At 43.4% G+C, this 23,972-nt stretch overlaps 2 protein-coding genes across 7 annotated transcripts; both read left to right on the plus strand.

Moving 5' to 3' along the window:
- The first annotated feature begins 3,312 nt into the window (after nt 1-3,312).
- Nucleotides 3,313-8,744, plus strand: LOC139564246 (uncharacterized). Of its 3 annotated transcripts, none has more exons than XM_071383607.1 (5): nt 3,313-3,586; nt 7,451-7,534; nt 7,640-7,969; nt 8,228-8,455; nt 8,533-8,744. In XM_071383607.1, exons 2-5 carry the CDS (start codon nt 7,483-7,485, stop codon nt 8,664-8,666), a joined length of 744 nt encoding a protein of 247 aa, XP_071239708.1. In that variant the 5' UTR covers nt 3,313-3,586; nt 7,451-7,482; the 3' UTR covers nt 8,667-8,744. The 3 variants fall into 3 exon arrangements, with proteins under 3 accessions (XP_071239708.1, XP_071239710.1, XP_071239709.1); XM_071383609.1 differs by lacking the exon at nt 3,313-3,586 and adding an exon at nt 3,597-3,719; XM_071383608.1 differs by lacking the exon at nt 3,313-3,586 and having other exon boundaries at nt 7,397-7,534.
- A 10,824-nt stretch (nt 8,745-19,568) lies between these two features.
- Nucleotides 19,569-23,971, plus strand: LOC139564245 (uncharacterized). Of its 4 annotated transcripts, none has more exons than XM_071383603.1 (6): nt 19,569-19,861; nt 20,095-20,206; nt 20,985-21,344; nt 21,965-22,204; nt 22,879-22,975; nt 23,426-23,971. In XM_071383603.1, exons 2-6 carry the CDS (start codon nt 20,152-20,154, stop codon nt 23,589-23,591), a joined length of 918 nt encoding a protein of 305 aa, XP_071239704.1. In that variant the 5' UTR covers nt 19,569-19,861; nt 20,095-20,151; the 3' UTR covers nt 23,592-23,971. The 4 variants fall into 4 exon arrangements, with proteins under 4 accessions (XP_071239704.1, XP_071239706.1, XP_071239705.1 ...); XM_071383605.1 differs by having other exon boundaries at nt 23,449-23,971; XM_071383604.1 differs by having other exon boundaries at nt 20,147-20,206.
- The last annotated feature ends 1 nt before the right edge of the window (nt 23,972 follows it).

Here is a 23,972-nt window from a genome sequence, read left to right on the forward strand (position 1 = left end):
TCTGTGGTCTGGGGAAATGCATTAGCAAGTGAAATTAGGAGGCTGCAGATTGAACAGAACAAAGCAGCAAGGATTGTTTTAAGGTGGACATATGGTTCTTCTGCTGTAGTCAATGCTCTTGGTTGGTCATCAATCAACAAGATAATTGAAAAAAGCATGCTTATGTTATTTCATAATATGCACCATTTAAAACTGCCAAACTCTATTCACAATGGTATTCAGTTGGTAAGAGATAGACATTCAGTAAATACTAGGAATAGATTGTCCACCATCTATGTGTTATCCAGACAGAAAAGAGAAATAGGCTAAGTAACATTTCAATTTCGAGCAATAAAGAAATGAATAATTTAACTGAGCAAACCAGAAACCTTTCAATATATAAATTGAAACAATACTTTAAAGCCATTTAAATATAATACATAGGAAAGTTGTGCTGGACTATGGTAGATGAAGAATCAATCTATCTTTATAGACTGTTAGAGTATTTATCTGGTCAATATGTTAGTATATTATGTCTGTTTGTAACAGTGTGTTATATGTGAAAATGTGTTCGTATTATAAATTGTATTTTAATATTTAAGGACTATTTAAGAAATATTTAAGATTAGTCCAAATGAGGACTAAAAGAGATCCAAATCAAATCTCTTAAATCCCTTCTAGAGCACTTGCTCAAAGACCTCCTTCCTCCACTAGGAGATACTGATGTGGCCTTCTGCTCTACCTTTGTGAGAGCCATTGTGAGTCTGACCACCCGCTTCTTCTTCACATACAGGCCAGCTCAGCTCAGGGTGTTCTAAGCCTCTCTCCAAGATCTGCCAAGGAGTAGTCAATCTCTTCACGCGAGTGATGGCCAAAGAATTGGCAGAAACTCTGCCTCAGACTTCTGGGCTCCTGATTCCTGATGCGAGGCCGACTGGTGAATCGTACCTCTCTTCCATCAATGAGAGCTGTAAAGCAACTGTTTATTGTACTAACCCAGTTCTTGCACTCAAAAAGATTCCACAGGAGAAGAAACATGATCCCAACCAGGGTGAGCGATCCAGTGGTTCCAGGGTTCAGGCCGTCGCCAATCCTAGCCTCCCGACAGCCAAACCAGGGACAACTGAGGAGAGCAAGGAGATGTCCTTTCTTCAAAGGCTTCGGAAGATCAGCATCAAGACAAAGGTAGTGTTTAGTGTCTTTAGGAAATGGCGTACATTTCCTTTGATTATCCAGAATGGGTTCACATTGTGTGTATGTAATCCGTACGGGTAACTGATGATGTTACAATTAATTAAGTCAAAAGAAAAGGTAAATTCGGGAAAAAAATAAGAATAAATTGTCAGGTTATATTATATGTTAATTGTCTTCCTCTGTTTACATGTAAACAATCAGAGTGGCAACAAAGTGTATCCATGCCCCTGCTGTTGAGGTGGACTATAACAGTGAATATCAGTATTGACCTCTCTCTCTTTGTGGCAATATTCTCTACATGCACATACAATAGGGACCATATTCAAAATGTCTTACCATCCTGTGGTGTGGTGGTGATGTTTAATGAAATGAATACTGAAAATAACACAAAGAGTGGTAGTGTTAACATTCATTTCAAACCCTAAAACAATTACCACCTTCATCTGATCATCTGTCCAGGTGCAATACATACAGTATTTGCTTGACTGATATTGTAAAGAACTGTTCTGTTTTCATTCTCCAGGGCTACAACACAACAGACGACACCAGCACTTGAAGAGAGTTTTTCCCGTGTATCAAAAATGGTCCACCACCCAAAGGACATCCAGCCGACTTGACACAACTAAGGGGAGCATTGGAGTCAACGTGGGCCAGCATCCCTTTGGAACACTTTCGACACCTTCTAGTCCATGCCCGAACGAATTATGGCTGTTCTGAGGGCAAAGGGGGAGGGGGGGATCCGTATTAAAGTGTTCCTAAAGTTGATCGTTTATAGCCGGTGTCACGTCTTGGACCCTACCATTATTTGTCAGTGTCTTATGGATGCATTTGGATATGCGTGCACATGGAGGTGAGTATGGGAATGGACATTTGTCTAGGCGGGTAGATGTGTGTCTGCTTGTCCGCGCGCATGGACATGGGCTCAGCAGGCCCGAGGGTAACGTGGCTCCTTACTTAGGTATCTGAACATCTTTGATAATAGATAGATGTAGGTACTTGTGTGTGAGTGGATCTCTATGTATTTGAAGGGATGCTGTTGTTCTGAATGTGACTTGGGTCTCTGCACTCTATTCAGCATTGATGTTGACTGATGTATGAACTTCGATATCTTTCCTGCAACAACAACAAAAAAAGTACCCTATCGTCATCCTTGAGTAAAAGTAATGATTCCGTCATAGAAAATAACTCAAGTAAAAGTGAAAGTCAACCAGTAGAATACTACTTGAGTAAAAGTCTAAAAGTATTTGGTTTTAAATATACTTAAGTATCAAAAGTAAATGTAATCACTAATATATACTTAAGTATCAAAAGTATGTCATTTCTAATTCCTTATGTTAAGCAAATCAGATGGCACCATTTTCTTTTCTTTTTTCCACAGATAGAGAAGCATGTGTGTTTAGTGAGTCTGTCAGTAGGGATGTCAGTAGGGATGTTCTCTTGATAAGTATGTGAATTGGACCATGTTCCTGCCCTGCTAAGCATTCGAAATGTAACGAGTACTTTTGGGTGTCAGGGAAAATGCATGGAGTAAAAAGTTAACTATTTCCCTTGGGAATGTAGTGAAGTAAAACGTTTATTTTTTATTTTTTTTAAATAAAGTACAGATACCCCAAAAACCTACTCAAGTAGTACTTTCAAGTATTTTTACTTAAGTACTTTACAACACTGGCAATTAATGTAGGAATGACAATTGAAAACAGCGAGTGTCTTGAAAATACTGTTTCATCCAAGTCTGGAATTGTTTCCTTTTTGAAGGACATTTGTGTGCCTGGCATAGTATCCATACAAAGATTAATAAAAATGTATGACTATTCAGTCAGGAGTACACGCTGGAACAAGGGAGATACTGTACAGTAGGAGTTACTTCCTGTTACTCCCCTAGATCCTGCCATACTGGATTGTGAAAAGGGAAGAACAACTGGTTCAACACTTACATACAGTAGCTATGCATTGAGTTTGTCCTTCAACCAGGAAATATTAGGCCAGAAAACAGAACTACATCAAGCTGACCTGTCTGTTGTATTACTGAATAACCTGGATGCCGCTGCTTCTGTTTTAGTTGTCATGTTTGTCATGACAACAAGTTGAAAGGATCGCTACAACGGAATCACTGGCACCCAGGCAAGTGTTTACAATCAACTGGAACCGTGAGCTCAAGGTTTGACTAGCCAACTGAGCACGTTATGTTGTTACCTGGAATTTGCATACAGTATTATGTAATATAGGAAGCCGCCACAGAAATAGACTCCGTGTCTCATTGTACAGTAGTACAGAACCGTACAGAGAAGGTAAAAAAATGTCATGAAAGGTTTGCATATTTTGATAGCGATTCAAACCTTCGGTAAACTAAACAGCGTAGAGTCAAGAGAGTTAAGAGACGGAAGAGCAGCTACTGCTGTGGATACATTCTCTTGTGAGTAGAATACTCATCCTTTGCTCTTTCTCCTTTTGCTTTCCAACCTATTTTTTCTCATCTACTGTGCCTTCGGAAAGTTTTCAGAACCCTTGACTTTTTCCAGATTTTGCTACATTACAGACAGGGTTGGGTAAGTTACTTTCTACATGTAATCCGTTACAAGTTACCTGTCCAGAATTGTAATCAGTAACGTAACTTTTGGATTACCCAAACTCAACAACGTAATCTGATTACATTCCGTTACTTTTAGATTACTTTCCCCTTAAGAGACATTAGAAGAAGACAAAAATGTATGTCACTAATTGAACGACATCTATTGCAGGATAAATCAATGTTAAAGTTGACATAGCTGGCCATATATGGATGCTACATTCTACTTTATGGATTGGTTATGTAGGCTTCTTCTAACCCATCGCTTTCTACTACATCTAATAATACCATTAAATGATATCTTCACATTAAAAACCAAAGTCTATCAGAATTCCAGTCCTTCCAATAAATGTTATACCCCTTGATCTTCAAGAATTGAACTTGGAAACATGGAAGTATAGATTGGCCAAATTGTTTTACCTGAGCATGACCCCAAATGTAAGGACGTATTAGCCAGCCCTTCTCTGTTGTTTATGATTTTGTTGTCATGGAGGACTGATTGGGCTCATTGATTCCAGTTGAAAAATAAATGCTGTTCTCATGGAATTGCATGGTTTGTCAAGAGTGTGCAAAACTGTCATCAAGGCAAAGGGTGGCTACTTTGAAGAATCTAAAATCTAAAATCTATTTTGATTTGTTTAACACTTTTTTGGTTACTACATTATTCCTTATTTGTTATGTCATTGTGTTGATGTCTTCACAATTATTCTACAATGTAGAAACAAGTCAAAATAAAAAAATACCTTTGAATGAGTAGGTGTGTCCAAACTTTTGATTGGTACTGTATGTATAATTTATAAATCCAAGAATGGATGAAGCAACTACAGAATGCCCCTTTAAGTATATCAAAAGTGTGCGAGTTTGAGCATGTGTACATTAGGCCTATGGATATTTTAGTTTTTATCAGCATGAATTAGACTGAGCAATAAAAGCCCCACTTTTATTCCATAGGTTTGTATCCGCACTATGCAGCTATTGTAAGAGCGCATTTTTCACTGGCTGTCCACTGGTTTCAAAAACAATGATTGATAGGCAGTTTAAACTTCTTCAATTCAACCATTATTGGGTTCAAATACACATTTAGATTTGTGAACAGCCATCCACAAGGCGCAAATAGCTAAGTGAGAGAGCAGCAGTGTGATTCCCATCAATGCGCTATGTAGATATCAATAATAAGTGATATCCGTATCGCCGTAGACTACACCACTACTGTCAACTTTACCTCCAAGCGTTTATTCAAATTGGATAATCTTTGGATGCCGACAGCAGTCGCACCATTGGAAGACATAGCTTGGACTGTAGCCTACAAACGCCTATTTCTGCTCTTTTCCCGGGATCCATCAAACACATTTGATGTAACATCATATTGGTCTCTGACTTCTGATCAGACTCGTTCAGGTGGAACAAACATAAACTTGCACCATTTTTCAATGCTGATTTGAATGTCATTGAGAAAACAGAAAAGTGTCAAATATTTTATTGCGAAAACATCCTTTCTAAATGTAAAAGTAATCATCTAGCATTTTAAAAGTATCGGTAATCTGATTACAATATTTTTGCTGGTAATGTAATGGATTACAGTTACCGGTTTTTGCACATGTAATCCATTACTCCCTAACCCTGATTACAGACTTATTCTAAAATCGATTAAATACAGAAAAAATCCTCAGCAATCTACACACAATACCCCATAATGACAAAGCAAAAACAGGTTTTTAGAAATGTTTGCAAATTTACATAAGTATTCAGACCTGTTGCTATGAGACTCGAAATTGAGCTCAGGTGCATCCTGTTTCCATTGATCATCCTTGAGATGTTTTTACAACTTGATTGGAGTCCACCTGTGGTAAATTCAATTGATTGGACATAATTTGGAAAGGCCTGTCTATATAAAAGGTCTCATAGTTGACCGTGCATGTCAGATTAAAAAAAAGAGTTGTGTCGAGGATCAGATCTGGGGAAGGGTACCAAAACATTTCTGCAGCATTGAAGGTCCCCAAGAACACAGTGGCCTCCATCATTCTTAAATGGAAGAAGTTTGGAACCACCAAGACTCTTCCTAAAGCTGGCCACCCCGACCAAACTGAGCAATTAGGGGAGAAGGGCCTTGGTCAGGGAGGTGACCATGAACCCGATAGTCTGATATAGCTCTAGAGTTCCTCTGTGGAGATGGGAGAACCTTCCAGAAGGACAACCATCTCTGCAGCACTCCACCAATCGGGCCTTTGTGGTAGAGTGGCCAGATGGAAGCCACTCCTCAGTAAAAGGCACTTGGAGTTTACCAAAAGGCACAGAAACAAGATTCTCTGGTCTGATCAAACCAAGACAAACTCTTTGGCCTGAATGCCAAGCGTCACGTCCGGAGGAAACCTGGCATCATCCCTACGGTGAAGCATGGTGGTGGCAGAATCATGCTATGGGGATGTTTTTCAGTGACTGGGAGACTAGTCAGGATCGAGGGAAAGATGAATGAAGCAAAGTACAGAGAGATCTTTAATGAAGTCCTGAGCGCTCTGGAGCAGGTTCTCAGACTGGGGTGAAGGTTCACCTTCCAACAGGACAACAGCCCTAAGCACACAGCCAAGACAATGCAGGAGTGGCTTCGGTACAAGTTCCTGAATGTCCTTGAGTGGCCCAGCCAGAGCCTGGACTTGTACCCGATCGAACATCTCTGGAGAGACCTGAAAATAGCTGTGCCGCAAAGGTCCCCATCCAACCTGATAGGTCTTGAGAGGATCTGCAGAGAAGAATGGGAGAAACTCCCCAAATACAGGTGTACTAAGTTGTAGCATCATACCCAAGAAGATTTGAGGCTGTAATCACTGCCAAAGGTGCTTCAACAAAGTACTGAGTAAAGGGTCTGAATACTTATGTACATTTTATATATCCATTTTTTATAAATTAGAAAAAATATCTAAAAACCTGTTTTTGCTTTGTCATTATGGGGTATTGTGTGTAGATTGATGGGGGGCGGGGCAATTTAATACATTTTAGAATAATGCTGTAACATAACAATGTGGAAAAAGTCAAGGGGTCTGAATACTTTGCGAAGGCGCTGTAAATGGAAAGTGTGGCCTATGTCAAAAACTGCTCTAGATGCACAGTATTGTTTTATATCTTTGTCGCCAAAGAACCATCTCTAAGGGGAAAAAATGATGTCAAGCCCATTGAAACACATTTTATGTATTGTTAGGTCCTAATTATTAGAATAAGAACTCGACGGACACTGTGAAACTTAAACCAAGTTTATTAATCCCAGAGGATCGAACAGCTGATTCGACAAAAATCTGTGTTAGTATATATACCCCACTTTGGGTGGAGTTTCCTCCTTATAGCAAAACATTGTATGTTTATCGCTAGGCAGGAAGCTAAGTGATATGGGCAATAAACGGTTCCTCCCCTTATAAGTACTGCCACATGTGACCGCTTTCCCTGCATTTAGCCCCTCCCAAGCTTAATTATGGCACCCCTCATGTCTCTATTCTAACTAATGCTTAATAATATAACTAATGATTAATAATAGTTAAAGCTCAGAAATCCAAACCCATAAGTATATAGCTAACAATAATAGTTGTTTTTTGTTGTTTGATTTGACAAATTAATCAATAGCATTTCGCCATCAAATCCCCTCAAATACATTGCCCCTGACAATGTGAGTGATAGAGTGCAAGTTTAAATTCTGTTACACACTCTTTCTCTCTTTGTCCTCAGCATTGTAAAATCTAAATAGCTCTGCAGATGTGATGGAAACATTGCATATCCTGGTCTGGCGTATTTGTCTGATCCTGGCCCTCTGTGAGTTTTTTTTTTGTCAGTAAGATATTGCAGTGCAAAGATAACTTCATGGTACAGTAATGTGTACATAAGACGTACAGTAATTCCTTGCCTATCTTTCCTCAGTGGCGCACCTCCACCAGTGCCTGTCAGTGCATTTCCAGAACAAGGGTCTCCTTTATGTGGCTCCGGGGAGAGACCTGGTCCTGCGGGCCCAGTTCCAGATTACACCAACAGAGAAGATCGTCATGGTGATTTGGGACTACGAGACAGAGAAGGGTCAGGGACAGGTCAGGCTGGCCAATCACCAAGCTGCACCTGGCAATCCAACAGACCAGAAGGGGGCCTTATTTAGGGTGGAGAATATAAGTTCATCTAACTATGGAGTCTACATCATCACTGTGACTGACCAGATGGGGAACGAGCAATCAGCAAATATACTTGTTAGAGAGAGTGGTGAGAAACAGTTACACCAATATTTCTGGTCACTACCTAGATTTAGTTTGGGTCATATACTGTGCAAACTAAAAAGTCACATTACCTTGACATTAGCCTCGGTCATAGGCTTTCACCTCACCTTCCGAACAATGTGAGTGAAGCCTGGGTGCCGAGGCTACCCTTATGTGCAGAACTACATAAGTACGCAATAACCAATATAACTATATTTGGACTATTTGTTCTGCATAACTTGTTTTCTCCCTCCCTCTCGCCTAGTTGCTGCTCCTGTGGCGTCTCTGTCCCTCCAGTGTGAGGTGGCCAATGACATGGCACAGTGGGACAGCCCAGTGGTTTCCTGGTTGGTGGATGGGGTAGAGGTCTCCAATCAGACAGCCAATCTCTCTGCAGATGGCAGGAACCTCTACGTCTCTGGAATGAAGGGCCACAACTACACCTGTGTGGTCAACAGCAGTCTGGGGACAAGTGTTACAAACTACATCACTGGTATACATGCATTATGATGATTTATTATGACTATTTTGAGTTATTTTTGTCTTTCATGCTTCTTTGCTGTGGCCTAGATTCTCCTACACCATCCCAAAGTAACCAATCCTGTGAGATTTGGTGTGTTGTAATATTGGCCACTGTCATCATCATCATCATCATCATCATCATCATAGTGATTCTAAAAAAAATTGGATGTCTCTCCTGGTAAGATTACACAACATCTCCCCGGCTTGTCTTTTACAGTAATACATTAATAAAATACCCAGTATTCTGTTTGGTACGCGTACACTTTTCACATTGCTGTGTGTTATTAACAGGAGATGCAAACAGCGGAGGACGAATGGGATTATATGACCTTAGGAGGTCCCTAGCGTTCCATTATCAATCAACTTTATTTTATATAGCCCTTCGTACATCAGCTAATATCTCGAAGTGCTGTACAGACACCCAGCCTAAAACCCCAAACAGCTAGTAATGCAGGTGTAGAAGCACGGTGGCTAGGAAAAACTCCCTAGAAAGGCCAAAACCTAGGAAGAAACCTAGAGAGGAACCAGGCTATGAGGGGTGGCCAGTCCTCTTCTGGCTGTGCCGGGTGGAGATTATAACAGAACTATGCCAAGATGTTCAAAAATGTTCATAAGTGACAAGCATGGTCAAATAATAATCATGAATAATTTTCAGTTGGCTTTTCATAGCCGATCATCAAGAGTTGAAAAACAACAGGTCTGGGACAGGTGGCGGTTCCATAACCGCAGGCAGAACAGCTGAAACTGGAATAGCAGCAAGGCCAGGCGGACTGGGGACAGCAAGGAGTCACCACGGGCGGCAGTCCCGACGCATGGTCCTAGGGCCCAGGTCCTCCGAGAGAAAGAAAGAGAGAAGGAGAAAATTAGAGAGAGCCAAGATTTTCAAAATTTCCATAAATGACAAGCATGGTCAAATAATAATCAGGAATAAATCTCAGTTGGCTTTTCATAGCCGATCATTAAGAGTTGAAAACAGCAGGTCTGGGACAGGTAGGGGTTCCATAACCGCAGGCAGAACAGTTGAAACTGGAATAGCAGCAAGGCCAGGCGGACTGGGGACAGCAAGGAGTCACCACGGCCGGTAGTCCCGACGTATGGTCCTAGGGCTCAGGTCCTCCGAGAGAAAGAAAGAGAGAAGGAGAAAATTAGAGAGAGCCAAGATTTTCAAAATGTTCATAAATGACAAGCATGGTCAAATAATAATCAGGAATAAATCTCAGTTGGCTTTTCATAGCCGATCATTAAGAGTTGAAAACAGCAGGTCTGGGACAGGTAGGGGTTCCGTAACCGCAGGCAGAACAGTTGAAACTGGAATAGCAGCAAGGCCAGGCGGACTGGGGACAGCAAGGTGTCATCATGCCCGGTAGTCCTGACGTATGGTCCTAGGGCTCAGGTTCTCAGAGAGAAAGAGAGAACGAGAGAATTAGAGAGAGCATACTTAAATTCACACAGGACACTGGATAAGACAGGAGAAGTACTCCAGGTAACCAACTGACCCTAGCCCCCCGACACAAACTACTGCAGCATAAATACTGGAGGCTGAGACAGGAGCGGTCAGGAGACACTGTGGCCCCATCCGAAGAAACCCCCGGACAGGGCCAAATAGGAAGGATATAACCCCACCCACTTTGCCAAAGCACAGCCCCCGCACCACTAGAGGGAAATCCTCAACCACCAACTTACAATCCTGAGACAAGGCCGAGTATAGCCCACAAAGGTCTCCACCACAGCACAAACCAAGGGGGGGCGCCAACCCAGACAGGAAGATCACGTCAGTAACTCAACCCACTCAAGTGACGCACCCCTCCTAGGGACGGCATGAAAGAGCACCAGCAAGCCAGTGACTCAGCCCCTGTAACAGGGTTAGAGGCAGAGAATCCCAGTGGAGAGAGGGGAACCGGCCTGGCAGAGACAGCAAGGGCGGTTCGTTGCTCCAGAGCCTTTCCGTTCACCTTCACACTCCTGGGCCAGACTACACTCAATCATATGACCTACTGAAGAGATAAGTCTTCAGTAAAGACTTAAAGGTTGAGACCGAGTCTGCGTCTCTCACATGGGTAGGCAGACTGTTCCATAAAAATGGAGATCTATAGGAGAAAGCCCTGCCTCCCGCTGTTTGCTTAGAAATTCTAGGGACAATTAGGAGGCCTGCGTCTTGTGACCGTAGCGTACGTATTGGTATGTACGGCAGGACCAACTCGGAAAGATAGGTAGGAGCAAGCCCATGTAACGCTTTATAGGTTAACAGTAAAACCTTGAAATCAGCCCTTGCCTTAACAGGAAGCCAGTGTAGGGAAGCTAGCACTGGAGTAATATGATCAAATTTCTTGGTTCTAGTCAGGATTCTAGCAGCCGTATTTAGCACTAACTGAAGTTTATTTAGTGCTTTATCCGGGTAGCCGGAAAGTAGAGCATTGCAGTAGTCTAACCTAGAAGTAACAAATGCATGGATTAATTTTTCTGCATCTTTTTTGGACAGAAAATTTCTGATTTTTGCAATGTTACGTAGATGGAAAAAAGCTGTCCTTGAAACAGTCTTGATATGTTCGTCAAAAGAGAGATCAGGGTCAAGAGTAACGCCGAGGTCCTTCACAGTTTTATTTGAGACGACTTTACAACCATCAAGATGAATTGTCAGATTTAACAGAAGATCTCTTTGTTTCTTGGGACCTAGAACAAGCATCTCTGTTTTGTCCGAGTTTAAAAGTAGAAAGTTTTCAGCCATCCACTTCCTTATGTCTGAAACACAGGCTTCTAGCGAGGGCAATTTTGGGGCTTCACCATGTTTCATTGAAATGTACAGCTGTGTGTCATCCGCATAGCAGTGAAAGTTAACATTATGTTTTCGAATAACATCCCCAAGAGGTAAAATATATAGTGAAAACAATAGTGGTCCTAAAACGGAACCTTGAGGAACACCGAAATGTACAGTTGATTTGTCAGAGGACAGACCATTCACAGAGACAAACTGATATCTTTCCGACAGGTAAGATCTAAACCAGGCCAGAACTTGTCCGTGTAGACCAATTTGGGTTTCCAGTCTCTCCAAAAGAATGTGGTGATCGATGGTGTCAAAGGCAGCACTAAGGTCTAGTAGCACGAGGACAGATGCAGAGCCTCGGTCTGACGCCATTAAAAGGTCATTTACCACCTTCACAAGTGCAGTCTCAGTGCTATGATGGGGTCTAAAACCAGACTGAAGCATTTCGTATACATTATTTGTCTTCAGAAAGGCAGTGAGTTGCTGCGCAACAGCTTTTTCTAAAATCTTTGAGAGGAATGGAAGATTCGATATAGGCCGATAGTTTTTTATATTTTCCGGGTCAAGGTTTGGCTTTTTCAAGAGAGGCTTTATCACTGCCACTTTTAGTGAGTTTGGTACACATCCGGTGGATAGAGAGCTGTTTATTATGTTCAACATAGGAGGGCCAAGCACAGGAAGCAGCTCCTTCAGCAGTTTAGTAGGAATAGGATCCAGTATGCAGCTTGAAGGTTTAGAGGCCATGATTATTTTCATCATTGTGTCAAGAGATATAGTACTAAAACACTTAAGTGTCTCTCCCGATCCCAGGCCCTCGCAGAGCTGTGCAGATCCAGGACAGCTAAGCCCTGGAGGAATACGCAGATTCAAAGAGGAGTCCGTAATTTGCTTTCTAATGGTCATGATCTTTTCCTCAAAGAAGTTCATGAATTTATTACTGCTGAAGTGAAAGCCATCCTCTCTTGGGGAATGCTGCTTTTTAGTTAGTTTCGCAACAGTATCAAAAAGAAATTTTGGATTGTTCTTATTTTCCTCGATTAAGTTGGAAAAGTAGGATGATCGAGCAGCAGTGAGGGCTCTTCGGTACTGCACGGTACTGTCTTTCCAAGCTAGTCGGAAGACTTCCAGTTTGGTGTGGCGCCATTTCCGTTCCAATTTCCTGGAAGCTTGCTTCAAAGCTCGGGTATTTTCTGTATACCAGGGAGCTAGTTTCTTATGACAAATGTTTTTCGTTTTTAGGGGTGCAACTGCATCTAGGGTATTGCGCAAGGTTAAATTGAGTTCCTCAGTTAGGTGGTTAACTGATTTTTGTCCTCTGACGTCCTTGGGTAGGCAGAAGGAGTCTGGAAGGGCATCAAGGAATTTTTGTGTTGTCTGAGAATTTATAGCACGACTTTTGATGCTCCTTGGTTGGGGTCTGAGCAGATTATTTGTTGCAATTGCAAACGTAATAAAATGGTGGTCCGATAGTCCAGGATTATGTGGAAAAACATTAAGATCTACAACATTTATTCCATGGGACAAAACTAGGTCCAGAGTATGACTGTGGCAGTGAGTAGGTCCAGAGACATGTTGGACAAAACCCACTGAGTCGATAATGGCTCCGAAAGACTTTTGGAGTGGGTCTGTGGACTTCTCCATGTGAATATTAAAATCACCAAAAATTAGAATATGATCTGCTATGACTACAAGGTCTGATAGGAATTCAGGAAACTCAGAGAGGAACGCTGTATATGGCCCAGGAGGCCTGTAAACAGTAGCTATAAAAAGTGATTGAGTAGGCTGCATAGATTTCATGACTAGAAGCTCAAAAGACGAAAACGCCATTTTTTTTTTTGTAATTTGAAATTTGCTATCGTAAATGTTAGCAACACCTCCACCTTTGCGGGATGCACGGGGGATATGGTCACTAGTGTAACCAGGAGGTGAGGCCTCATTTAACACAGTAAATTCATCAGGCTTAAGCCATGTTTCAGTCAGGCCAATCACATCAAGATTATGATCAGTGATTAGTTCATTGACTATGACTGCCTTTGAAGTGAGGGATCTAACATTAAGTAACCCTATTTTGAGATGTGAGGTATCACGATCTCTTTCAATAATGGCAGGAATGGAGGAGGTCTTTATCCTAATAAGATTGCTAAGGCGAACACCGCCATGTTTAGTTTTGCCCAACCTAGGTCGAGGCACAGACACAGTCTCAATGGGTATGGCTGAGCTGACTACACTGACTGTGCTATTGGCAGACTCCACTAAGCTGGCAGGTTGGCTAACAGCCTGCTGCCTGGCCTGCACCCTATTTCATTGTGGGGCTAGAGGATCCGTCTTATGACACTTTGTTATACACTTCACAATCACACAAGTCTTTGGCATAGATGGGCACCTGCGGAGATGGTATGATATGAGAAGTTTAATGTAATATTCTATTGCAGCAAGTCACTACCAGACACCAATGATCATTCCTATTAAGAGCTGTGGCCCTATTCCGCATCAATAAAATATATTGATATGCCTTTTTATCAAATTAAATTGTATTGGTAACCTACACATGTTTAGCAGATGTTATTGAGGGTATAGTGAAATGCTTGTTATTGGTGTATGTATATGCGGATGTGTGGTATTTATTGATGCAGTGTCCACACATATATTTTGACTTATTATATCTTTGTATCTTTTTGTTAAGTACTGTATGCCATCACATCTACAACTTAAACTTAAACCTACTTTTGTGATGCCTATGTATGATATAAAGCAAATGGAAAAATGCACACTTTGCTCTTCCATAGGAGACAGTGAAGAGAAACTCAGCAAAAAAAATAAACCTCCTCTCACTGTCAACTGCGTTTATTTTCAGCAAACTTAACATGTGTAAATATTTGTATGAACATAACAAGATTCAACAACTGAGACATAAACTGAACAAGTTCCACAGTCATGTGACTAACATAAATTGAATAATGTGTCCCTGAACAAAGGGGGGTCAAAATCCAAAGTAACAGTCAGTATCTGGTGTGGCCACCAGCTGCATTAAGTACTGCAGTGCATCTCCTCCTCATGGACTGCACCAGATTTACCAGTTCAGATGTTACCCCACTCTTCCACCAAGGCACCTACATGTTCCCAGACATTTCTGGGGGGAATGGCCCTAGCCCTCACCCTCCGATCCAACAGGTCCCAGACGTGCTTAATGGGATTGAGATCCGGGCTCTTCACTGGCCATGGCAGAAAACTGACACTCCTGTCTTGCAGGAAATCACGCACAGAATGAGCAGTATGGCTGGTGGCATTGTCATGCTGGAGGGTCATGTCAGGATGAGCCTGCAGGAAGGGTACCACATGAGGGAGGAGGATGTCTTCCCTGTAACGCACAGCATTGAGATTGCCTGCAATGACAACAAGCTCAGTCCGATGATGCTGTGACACATCGTCCCATGACGGACCATGACGGACCCTCCATACTACTATTGAGGTAGTATGTACCATCAATGCGAATCCGACCATCACCCTGGTGAGACAAAACCACGACTCGTCAGTGAAGAGCACTTTTTGCCAGTCCTGTCTGGTCCAGCGATGGTGGGTTTCTGCCCATAGGCGACGTTGTTGCCGGTGATGTCTGGTGAGGACCTGCCTTACAACAGGCCTACAAGCCCTCAGTCCAGCCTCTCTCAGCCTATTGCAGACAGTCTGAGCACTGATGGAGGGATTGTGCGTTCCTGGTGTAACTCGGGCAGTTGTTGTTGCCATCCTGTACCTGTCCCGCAGGTGTGATGTTCAGATGTACCGATCCTGTGCAGGTGTTGTTACACGTGGTCTGCCACTGCGAGGATGATCAGCTGTCCATCCTGTCTCACTGTAGCGCTATCTCACAGTACGGACATTGTAATTTATTGCCTTGGCCACATCTGCGGTCCTCATGCATCCTTGCAGCATGCCTAAGGCACGTTCACGCAGATGAGCAGGGACCCTGGGCATCTTTCTTTTGGTATTTTTCAGAGTCAGTAGGAAGGCCTCTCTAGTGTCCTAAGTTTTCATAACTGTGACCTTAATTGCCTACCGTCTGTAAGCTGTTAGTGTCTTAACGACCGTTCCACAAGTGCATGTTCATTAATTGTTTATGGTTCATTGAACAAGCATGGGAAACAGTGTTTAAAAAACCCTTTACAATGAAGATCTGTGAAGTTATTTGGATTTTTACAAATTATCTTTGGAAGACAGGGTCCAGAAAAAGGGACGTTTCTTTTTTTGCTGAGTCTGGATGAAGGAGGAAAAGCATAGCACCAACTATTTCATAAAATAGTTCCATCCACTGGCTTGTTTTAGAACTTCCTCTATTCATAATATCATTCAGAGGCGCAACTTTGGTTTTAGAAGTGGGGGGGGGGGGCATTTTTTAAATAAAAAATCCAAACAGCCTACCCGACCGCTTGGAGGCATCTGCATGGCCATAAAGCACACCGTTGCCTCATTTTGTATCACATTCCAATGATAAAACTGGGGGGAACAAAAATGCAATTTCAGAATGTGGCAACATGTTGCGCCCCTGATTTCATTTCAAATCAAAGTTTATTTGTCACGTGCTTACTTACAGGCTCTAACCAATGGTGCGGGGGAAAAAGGTATGTGTGTGTAGGTAAGTAAAGAAATAAAACAACAGTAAAAAGACATTTGAAAAAAGAGTAGCAAGGCTATATACAGACACCGGTTAGTCAGGCTTATTGAGGTAGTATGTACATGTAGGTATCGTTAAAGTGACTATGCATATATGATGAACAGATAGTAGCAGAAGCGTAAAAAGAGGGGTTGGCGGGTGGTGGGACACAATGCAGATAGCCCGGTTAGCTAATGTGTGGGGAGCACTGGTTGGTCAGGCCAATTTAGGAAGTATGTACATGAATGTATAGTTAAAGTGACTATGCATATAAGACAAACAGAGAGTAGCAGCAGCGTAAAAGAGGGTTTGGGGGGGGGCACACAATGCAAAAAGTCCGGGTAACCATTTGGTTACCGGTTCAGGAGTCTTAGACTTGGCGCTCCGGTACCGCTTGCCATGCGGTAGTAGAGAAAACAGTCTATGACTGGGGTGGCTGGGGTCTTTGACAATTTTTAGGACCTTCCTCTGACACCGCCTGGTGTAGAGGTTCTGGATGGCAGGCAACTTAGCCCCAGTGATGTACTGGGCCGTACGCACGACCCTCTGAAGTGCCTTGCGGTCGGAGGCCAAGCAATTGCCGTACCAGGCAGTGATGCAACCAGTCAGGATGCTCTCGATGTTGCAGCTGTAGAACCTTTTGAGGATCTCAGGACCCATGCCAAATCTTCTTAGTTTCCTGAATAAACTTTGTCGTGCCCTCTTCACGACTGTCTTGGTGTGTTTGGACCAATCTAGTTTGTTGTTGTGTGGACACCAAGGAATTTGAAGCTCTCAACCTGCTCCACTACAGCCCCCTCGATGAGAATGGGTATGTGCTCGGTGCTCCTTTTCCTGTAGTCCACAATCATCTCCTTAGTCTTGGTTACGTTGAGTGATAGGTTGTTATTCTGGCACCACCCGGCCAGGTCTCTGACCTCCTCCCTATAGGCTGTCTCGTCATTGTCGGTGATCAGGCCTACCACTGTTGTGTCGTCAGCAAACTTAATGATGGTGTTGGAGTCGTGCCTGGCCGTGCAGTCGTGGGTGAACAGGGAGTACAGGAGGAGACTGAGCACGCACCTCTGGGGCGCTCCAGTTTTGAGGATCAGCGTGGCAGATGTGTTGTGACCTACCCTCACCACCTGGGGTCGGCCTGTCAGGAAGTCCAGGATCCAGTTGCAGAGGGAGGTGTTTAGTCCCAGGATCCTTAGCTTGGTGATGAGCTTTGATGGTACTATGGTGTTGAACGCTGAGCTGTAGTCAATGAACAGCATTCTCACATAGGTGTTCCTTTTGTCCAGGTGGGAAAGGGCAGTGTGGAGTGCAATAGAGATTGCATCATCTGTGGATCTGTTTGGGCGGTATGCAATTTGGAGTGGGTCTAGGGTTTCTGGGATAATGGTGTTGATGTGAGCCATTACCAGCCTTTCAAAGCACTTCATGGCTACGGACGTGAGTGCTACAGGTCTGTAGTCATTTAGACAGGTTGCCTTTGTGTTCTTGGGCACAGGGACTATGGTGGTCTGCTTGAAGCATGTTGGTATTACAGACTCAAATCAGGGACAAGTTGAAAATGTCAGTAAAAACACCTGCCAGTTGGTCAGCACATGCCCAGAGCACACGTCCTGGTAATCCATCTGGCCCTGCAGCCTTATGTATGTTGACCTGTTTAAAGGTCTTACTCACGTCGGCTACGGAGAGCGTGATCACACAGTCGTCCGGAACAGCTGATGCTCTCATGCATGCCTCAGTGTTGCTTGCCTCGAAGCGAGCATAGAAGTGATTTAGCTCGTCTAGTAGGCTTGTGTCACTGGGCAGCTCGCGGCTGTGCTTCCCTTTGTAGTTTGTAATAGTTTGCAAGCCCTGCCACATCCGACGAACGTCGGAGCCTGTGTAGTATGATTCAATCTTAGCCCTGTATTGACGCTTTGCCTGTTTGATGGTTCGTTGCAGTGCATAGCGGGATTTCTTGTAAGCTTCCGGGTTAGAGTCCCGCACCTTGAAAGCAGCAGCTCTACCCTTTAGCTCAGTGCGAACGTTGCCTGTAATCCATGGCTTCTGGTTGGGGTATGTACGTACAGTCACTGTAGGCACGACGTCCTCAATGCACTTATTGATAAAGCCAGTGACTGATGTGGTCTATTCCTCAATGTCATCGGAAGAATCCCGGAACATGTTCCAGTCTGTGATAGCAAAGTAGTCCTGTAGTTTAGCATCTGCTTCATCTGACCATTTTTTTATAGACCGAGTCACTGGTGCTTCCTGCTTTAATTTTTGCTTGTAAGCAGGAATCAGGAGGATAGAGTTGTGGTTGGATTTACCAAATGGAGGGCGAGGGAGAGCTTTGTACGCGTCTCTGTGTGTGTAGTACAGGTGATCTAGAATTTTTTTCCCTCTGGTTGCACATTTAACATGTTGATAGAGATTTGGTAGAACTGATTTAAGTTTCCCTGCATTAAAGTCTCCGGCCACTAGGAGCGCCGCCTCTGGGTAAGTGGTTTCCTGTTTGCTTATTTCCTTATACAGCTGACTGAGTGCGGTCTTAGTGCCAGCATCTGTCTGTGGTGGTAAATTAACAGCCACGAAAGTATAGCTGAGAACTCTCTAGGCAAGTAGGGTGGCCTGCAATTTATCACAATATACTCTACTTCAGGCGAGCAAAAATCTAGAGACTTCCTTAGATTTCATGCACCAGCTGTTGTTTACAAATATGCACAGACCGCCCCCCCTCGTCTTACCGGAGTGTGCTGTTCTATCCTGCCAGTGCAGCGTGTATCCCGTTAGCTGAATATCCATGTCGTCATTCAGCCACGATTCCATGAAGCATAGGATATTACAGTTTTTGATGTCCCGTTGGTAGGATATTCGTGATCTTACCTCGTCTAGTTTATTGTTATGGATGGTCATTGTCATTCACAGAGAACGTGAATTGAAAATACTCTACCGTATTGTTAATTGTTTTTGCAAATGTTGATAAGATTTTTTTTGCCAAATTAAAGTTGCACTTCAGTCTCCTTTGCACCTGATTTACTTAACAAAAGGTACTAGGTGGTCCAGGCACGCTCATGACATGGCAGAAGTAGGGGGTCGGCCTTTCTGCATTGTTCTCTATTGCTCCTCTATTGTTTCTGCAAGCAAGGGGGGAGGCCGATGACATCAGAGGGCATCATCAGACCAACTCCTTGAATGGCCTACTCCATCAAGTTTTTTACCCCTTAAGTGTGTGTACATTACTGTATTCATACGTGGTATATTGTTTTTCAACAGGAAATGTAAAAAATAAATAAATAAAGTAATAGCTTGATATTGTTGTAGAAAAATCCATCATCATAACCTGAATAATAATGGAAAACCGCCACCAAATTACAAAACACATTTTTGAACACAGCATTCCAACATGGTTAACTTTCCCTTGAGAGAATGCTATTCTAATTTCATTTACTTTTCTATTTGCTTATTGTGTTCAAAGTATGTGTCCGGACAATATGATTTGTTGCATTGGCATTTGAGAGGGTGCTTGGACACAAATAGATGGCGGGGGGGAGGAGTGATAATCAGTGTGATAATTTTATAACAGAATACAATAGAATCCGCTTGTTTAAACACAGCTGAGTAGTGGCACTTATTGTACAGGAAAGGGAAAGAGGAAATTGCACAGCTTGAAAACAAGGTGACGTCTAAGTACCTAACTGGCTGGACCTCACACAGGGAAGGGCTGAGAGTACAAAGTCCTGCACCAGACTACAATCTATCAGAGCAACTTTTAGTTCACTCCAGCCTCTTTCTTTGGGTTGTTTTTGATGGTTGACATTTTTCTGTTCCATCTGCGTAAGGATTTTTTTGTTTTTATATTGTAAAACTGCATCCAAGCTTCCTGGCGTGCTGTGCCCTACCCCTTAAAAGTGGGCTTCCTTTTGAATGAATGCACCTCCTGCCACTTCCAGACTCATAATCTCTGACTCATAATCCATTGTACAGCTGGGAAGGTAAGTGCATTTCAAACTGCTGCTGACTTTGATCCAGTGCAGGTCATTGTCTATGCACAGATATAGACCAGTTCCTTAAGGCAAGCTACTAAGTCAGACTTTGAAAAGGAAGTGAAACAATGACCTCTTCTTTGGAAAACTGGGTCTCTATCGGTGTCTTATCAGAGAGGTCATGGGAACCATCCAAGACAAACGTCCTCTGTCTGTTATTCCTCTCTCTCTCTCTTTCTCAGTCTCAGACTCTGTCTGTCAGTCTGTTATTCTCTCTCTCCCTATCTCTCTCAGGTGCCATGAGGCTGCAACACTGTCTCTCCTGGAGCCTCTCTTTGCTACCGCTGCTCTTGTGTAAGTGCTTCTGTGCAACATGATACACTATGTAAAAATGTCACACTACTGTATCTAAGTGTATTGGTGCAACCAGGCGCGGTGTATTTGACTGCTCTATTTGGCCATTTGTGTATGTTGTATTTACCATATTAGTATTGGACTGATACATCATCAGTAGTCTCACGCGACAGCCTTAACATGTGGTTCTGTGTGTTGAGATTACATGTTTTCCAGTTTGTGTGTGATATACTGTCTTCAGTGCACAGTACTATTGTATATGTCTAGCCCGAGCCAAGGAGTGTGCAGCTCTGGTCATCTGAGGTGATTGAGACAATAGGGTGTGTTTCAATCTGCGTCTTCTGAGGAAATGGTGTCTTTCCCTGTGAGAGATGTAAACTTCCCTTTGTGTTAGACGGAGGTTTCCACAGAGGGTTAGTCATGTAACAACAAAGCTTGACAAACATCACATCAGGCAGAACTATCATGTGCTCTCAGTTACTGTTTGACTACCCGATGAAAGTCCTCTTCACTTCATACTAAATACAAATGTAAGAAATCATGAGCTAAGTCATGAAAAACATAGAAACCAACCGTATCAGTGGTTAGCAGTGGAGGCTGGTGTCATTTTAAATCGGAGGACAGGCTCATTGAAATGGCCATTCACTCCACTCCTGCCATTACAATGAGCCCTTCCTCAAATGTCTCTCTCCATCAGGCTCCAACGAAGGCTGGTAAGGTATTGATATCCAATCACCACAGGCAATACAATAACGTATGATCATGTTTCTGTCCCCAGTGTCTTGTGGGTACCAGTGCGTGTCGGTCCACTTCCAGACCCCGCAGCCGGTCAATGTACTCCCAGCCGGACGTCTAGTTCTCCAGGTCCAGATCGACCGCGGTCCCAAAGAAAAGATCTCCATGATAACCTGGGAACGGGAGCCAGAGAACGCAAAGACTCCAGGGAATCCTGGGAAGGTGACGTTGATTACGTTCCCCGGTCAAGGAAAACGCTTGGACGGGCGTCTGAGTTTGGAGGAGCAGGGGTCAATACTGAAGCTGGAGGGCTTTGGCGTGGCGGACAGTGGGGTGTACATCGTGACCGTCACTGACCAGGCTGGCATCAAGACCGCTGGACAGTGTACCGTCAAGGAGTACGGTACGGCGGTCAACATGGTCTAAGTAGAATATATCAATAGTGACATTTAACCGTCGTTCTATGTCACCTATGCTGACGTATTACTTAAAATGTCACTATAATGACGTGTTAGTTATGTGACAACACAGACTGTCTGATTTACGTTGCCGTTTTGAATACATTCCTAGATATTCCTTCCTGTCCTCTGGAGTTATGTTCTTATAGACGATTAACTGTTGGGTCAGTTCTGCCTAAGCTCATTCTTTGTCTTCATAATATAAATGTATGCTTCACTGCAGTCCAACACTCAACTTTGAGTCGGTAATATTTCAGTTTATCAGTCCAACGACCGTCTCGCACAATCCCTCTTCAATAGTTCCAAGCTCTATATTTTTCTCTGTCAAATGTCTTCTCTCTAAGTTTCTGATCTGTTTTCCTCCTCACAGCCTCATACTTCTCAAGTCACCGCCACCAAGCCTCAGTAGACAACACGCTCAACTCACACTGTTACTTCACGACGCAACCACCCTCTGTCTCTCTCTTTCTCCTCTTCGAGACAATTTTCAGTTCCAACTTCCAAGTCTCACATTTCTCACACCTGGTCTCATTCTCTTTTCTCTGTCTCTTGTCTTTCCTCTCAGAGGCTGTGCACCACCCCTCAGTGAGAGTGAACGTGTCCCACTCCTCCCTGTTCTGTGTGGAGACCTGGGGGACAGACCTTAAATTCAGCTGGCTCCACGAGCGGGCAGCCATCACCGATGCTGTGGGACACGTGTCGCCTGATGGGAAGACCCTGTTCGTCTCCTCCGCCCCCATCTGCGGTCACTTCACCTGCATGGTGAGCAACAAGCTGGGCCACAGCTCTGCCACCTACACAGCAGGTATGGAACCCCACACACTAACCCCATCTGTCTCTCATGCCTGATTCACACTACAGGGCCAAACCGAGCCAAGCTGCAGTGGCCCGGCCTGGTTTCGCATCCACCATACTGTTTTTGATGGAACCGTGCTAGAAATAATAATGTTGGCCCTATAGTGTGAATCAGCCATCTGTCTGTTAGTCTCTATGCCAGTGGTCACCCACCTTGGTCATGCAGAGCTACAGTTTATGCAGACTGTTCCTCTAGCTAGCTAGCGCAGCTCATGGCTGAATCAGATGTGGTTATGCTAGGTTGTAAGAAAGCCCTGCAAACCCTGTAATTCTCCAGGATCAGGGTTGGTGACCAATGTTCTATGTAATAGTACTAAAAAGCATGGGTAAGAAATCGCATATCTCCTTGACAGACAGAACAGGTACTGTAACTTTTCCTCAAAGGCAATGCTGAATGCAGAAACAGTCGATGCCCAAGCTAGTGCCCACACCATTCATATCCATTGAATGTACAGCCTCTCTGTGAGTGTGAGTGGTATGCCCTATGTATCGTTCATGTTAATACTGTATGTACAGTGTCCATATTTCGAGAGCCAAGTCCGAGTTACTCCGAGGCTGTCCTATGGAGACCATAACATGTCCCCATATTGTTTTGTCGTGACCTTGTCCTGTCTGGTCCGTCAGAGCCGTGTGAGAGAGAGGGCAAGAGGACCACGGTGGCGGTGGTCTCGCTCGTCATCCTGCTGGTCTGTGGAGCAGCGCTCGCTTTTCTACTGTGGAGGTACAACACACACTGACACCCTAGTCACGCGGCGCAGATACACATTTCATTTTGAGCTACGGTACATACTGTAAGATAAAGCCATACATAGCAAGAACACGGAGGTCGCTGACAGACTGCAGAATGGGAAGAGAGAATGGATGGGCACCTCAAAATGGGAAGCTACAATATCACATCAAGCTTGACATTCAGTTGATATTACAATTATTTTGTTTATTCTATCAGTACAATATAGGGTGGCAGGTAGCCTAGCGGTTAAGAGCGTTGGGCCAGTAACCAAAAGGTCGCTGGTTCGAATCCCCGAGTCGACTAGGTGCAAAATATGCCGATGTGCCCTTGAGCAAAGCACTTAACCCTAATTGGACCTGTAAGTCACTCTGGATAAGAGTGTCTGCTAAATGACTAAAATGTTAAAAATGTACAGTGTGTTGTTGTATTTACACATATTAGAGTTTCTGTTGGTTTCTGTTCAGGAGACACAGGCGATACAGTAACAGAGGCGAGAGGCTTCAGGAGGATTTTGAGGACAACTTGTAACGGTGAACCATTGATTACAGTACCCAAGTACTTTCGCTACACTCCCCTACTCAAAGATGGACTCATAAAAGGACAGTAAGTGTCCAAAACGCTTTGGGAGGAGCTTCCTTCCCTGTGAGCAGCATGACCTTTCAGTGCATTGGAACAATGTGGAGAGTGAACTGCTTGTTGGCCAATTGACGAGTTCTAAAAATGGAAAGATCAACTTTTGCCCAGTGTGTTGCCTGTTTTTGTCGTAGCTATCATTTCTACACCGCCTCTCAGTGTACTGAACTACACATGCTATCATTTCAACACCGCCCCTCATTGTACTGAACTACACATGCTATTGTTTTTATATAACGCTCTAAAATAATTTGTTTTAAATTAAAAACAATTCCTTGTTTTGTAACTTTTGTATATTATAAACGTATTGTATATTTAGCTGTGTATTCTTTGTAATAAAAAGCACATTTTAAAC

This window comes from Salvelinus alpinus, chromosome 35 (genome assembly GCF_045679555.1).
Source record: "Salvelinus alpinus chromosome 35, SLU_Salpinus.1, whole genome shotgun sequence".
NCBI lineage: Eukaryota > Metazoa > Chordata > Actinopteri > Salmoniformes > Salmonidae > Salvelinus > Salvelinus alpinus.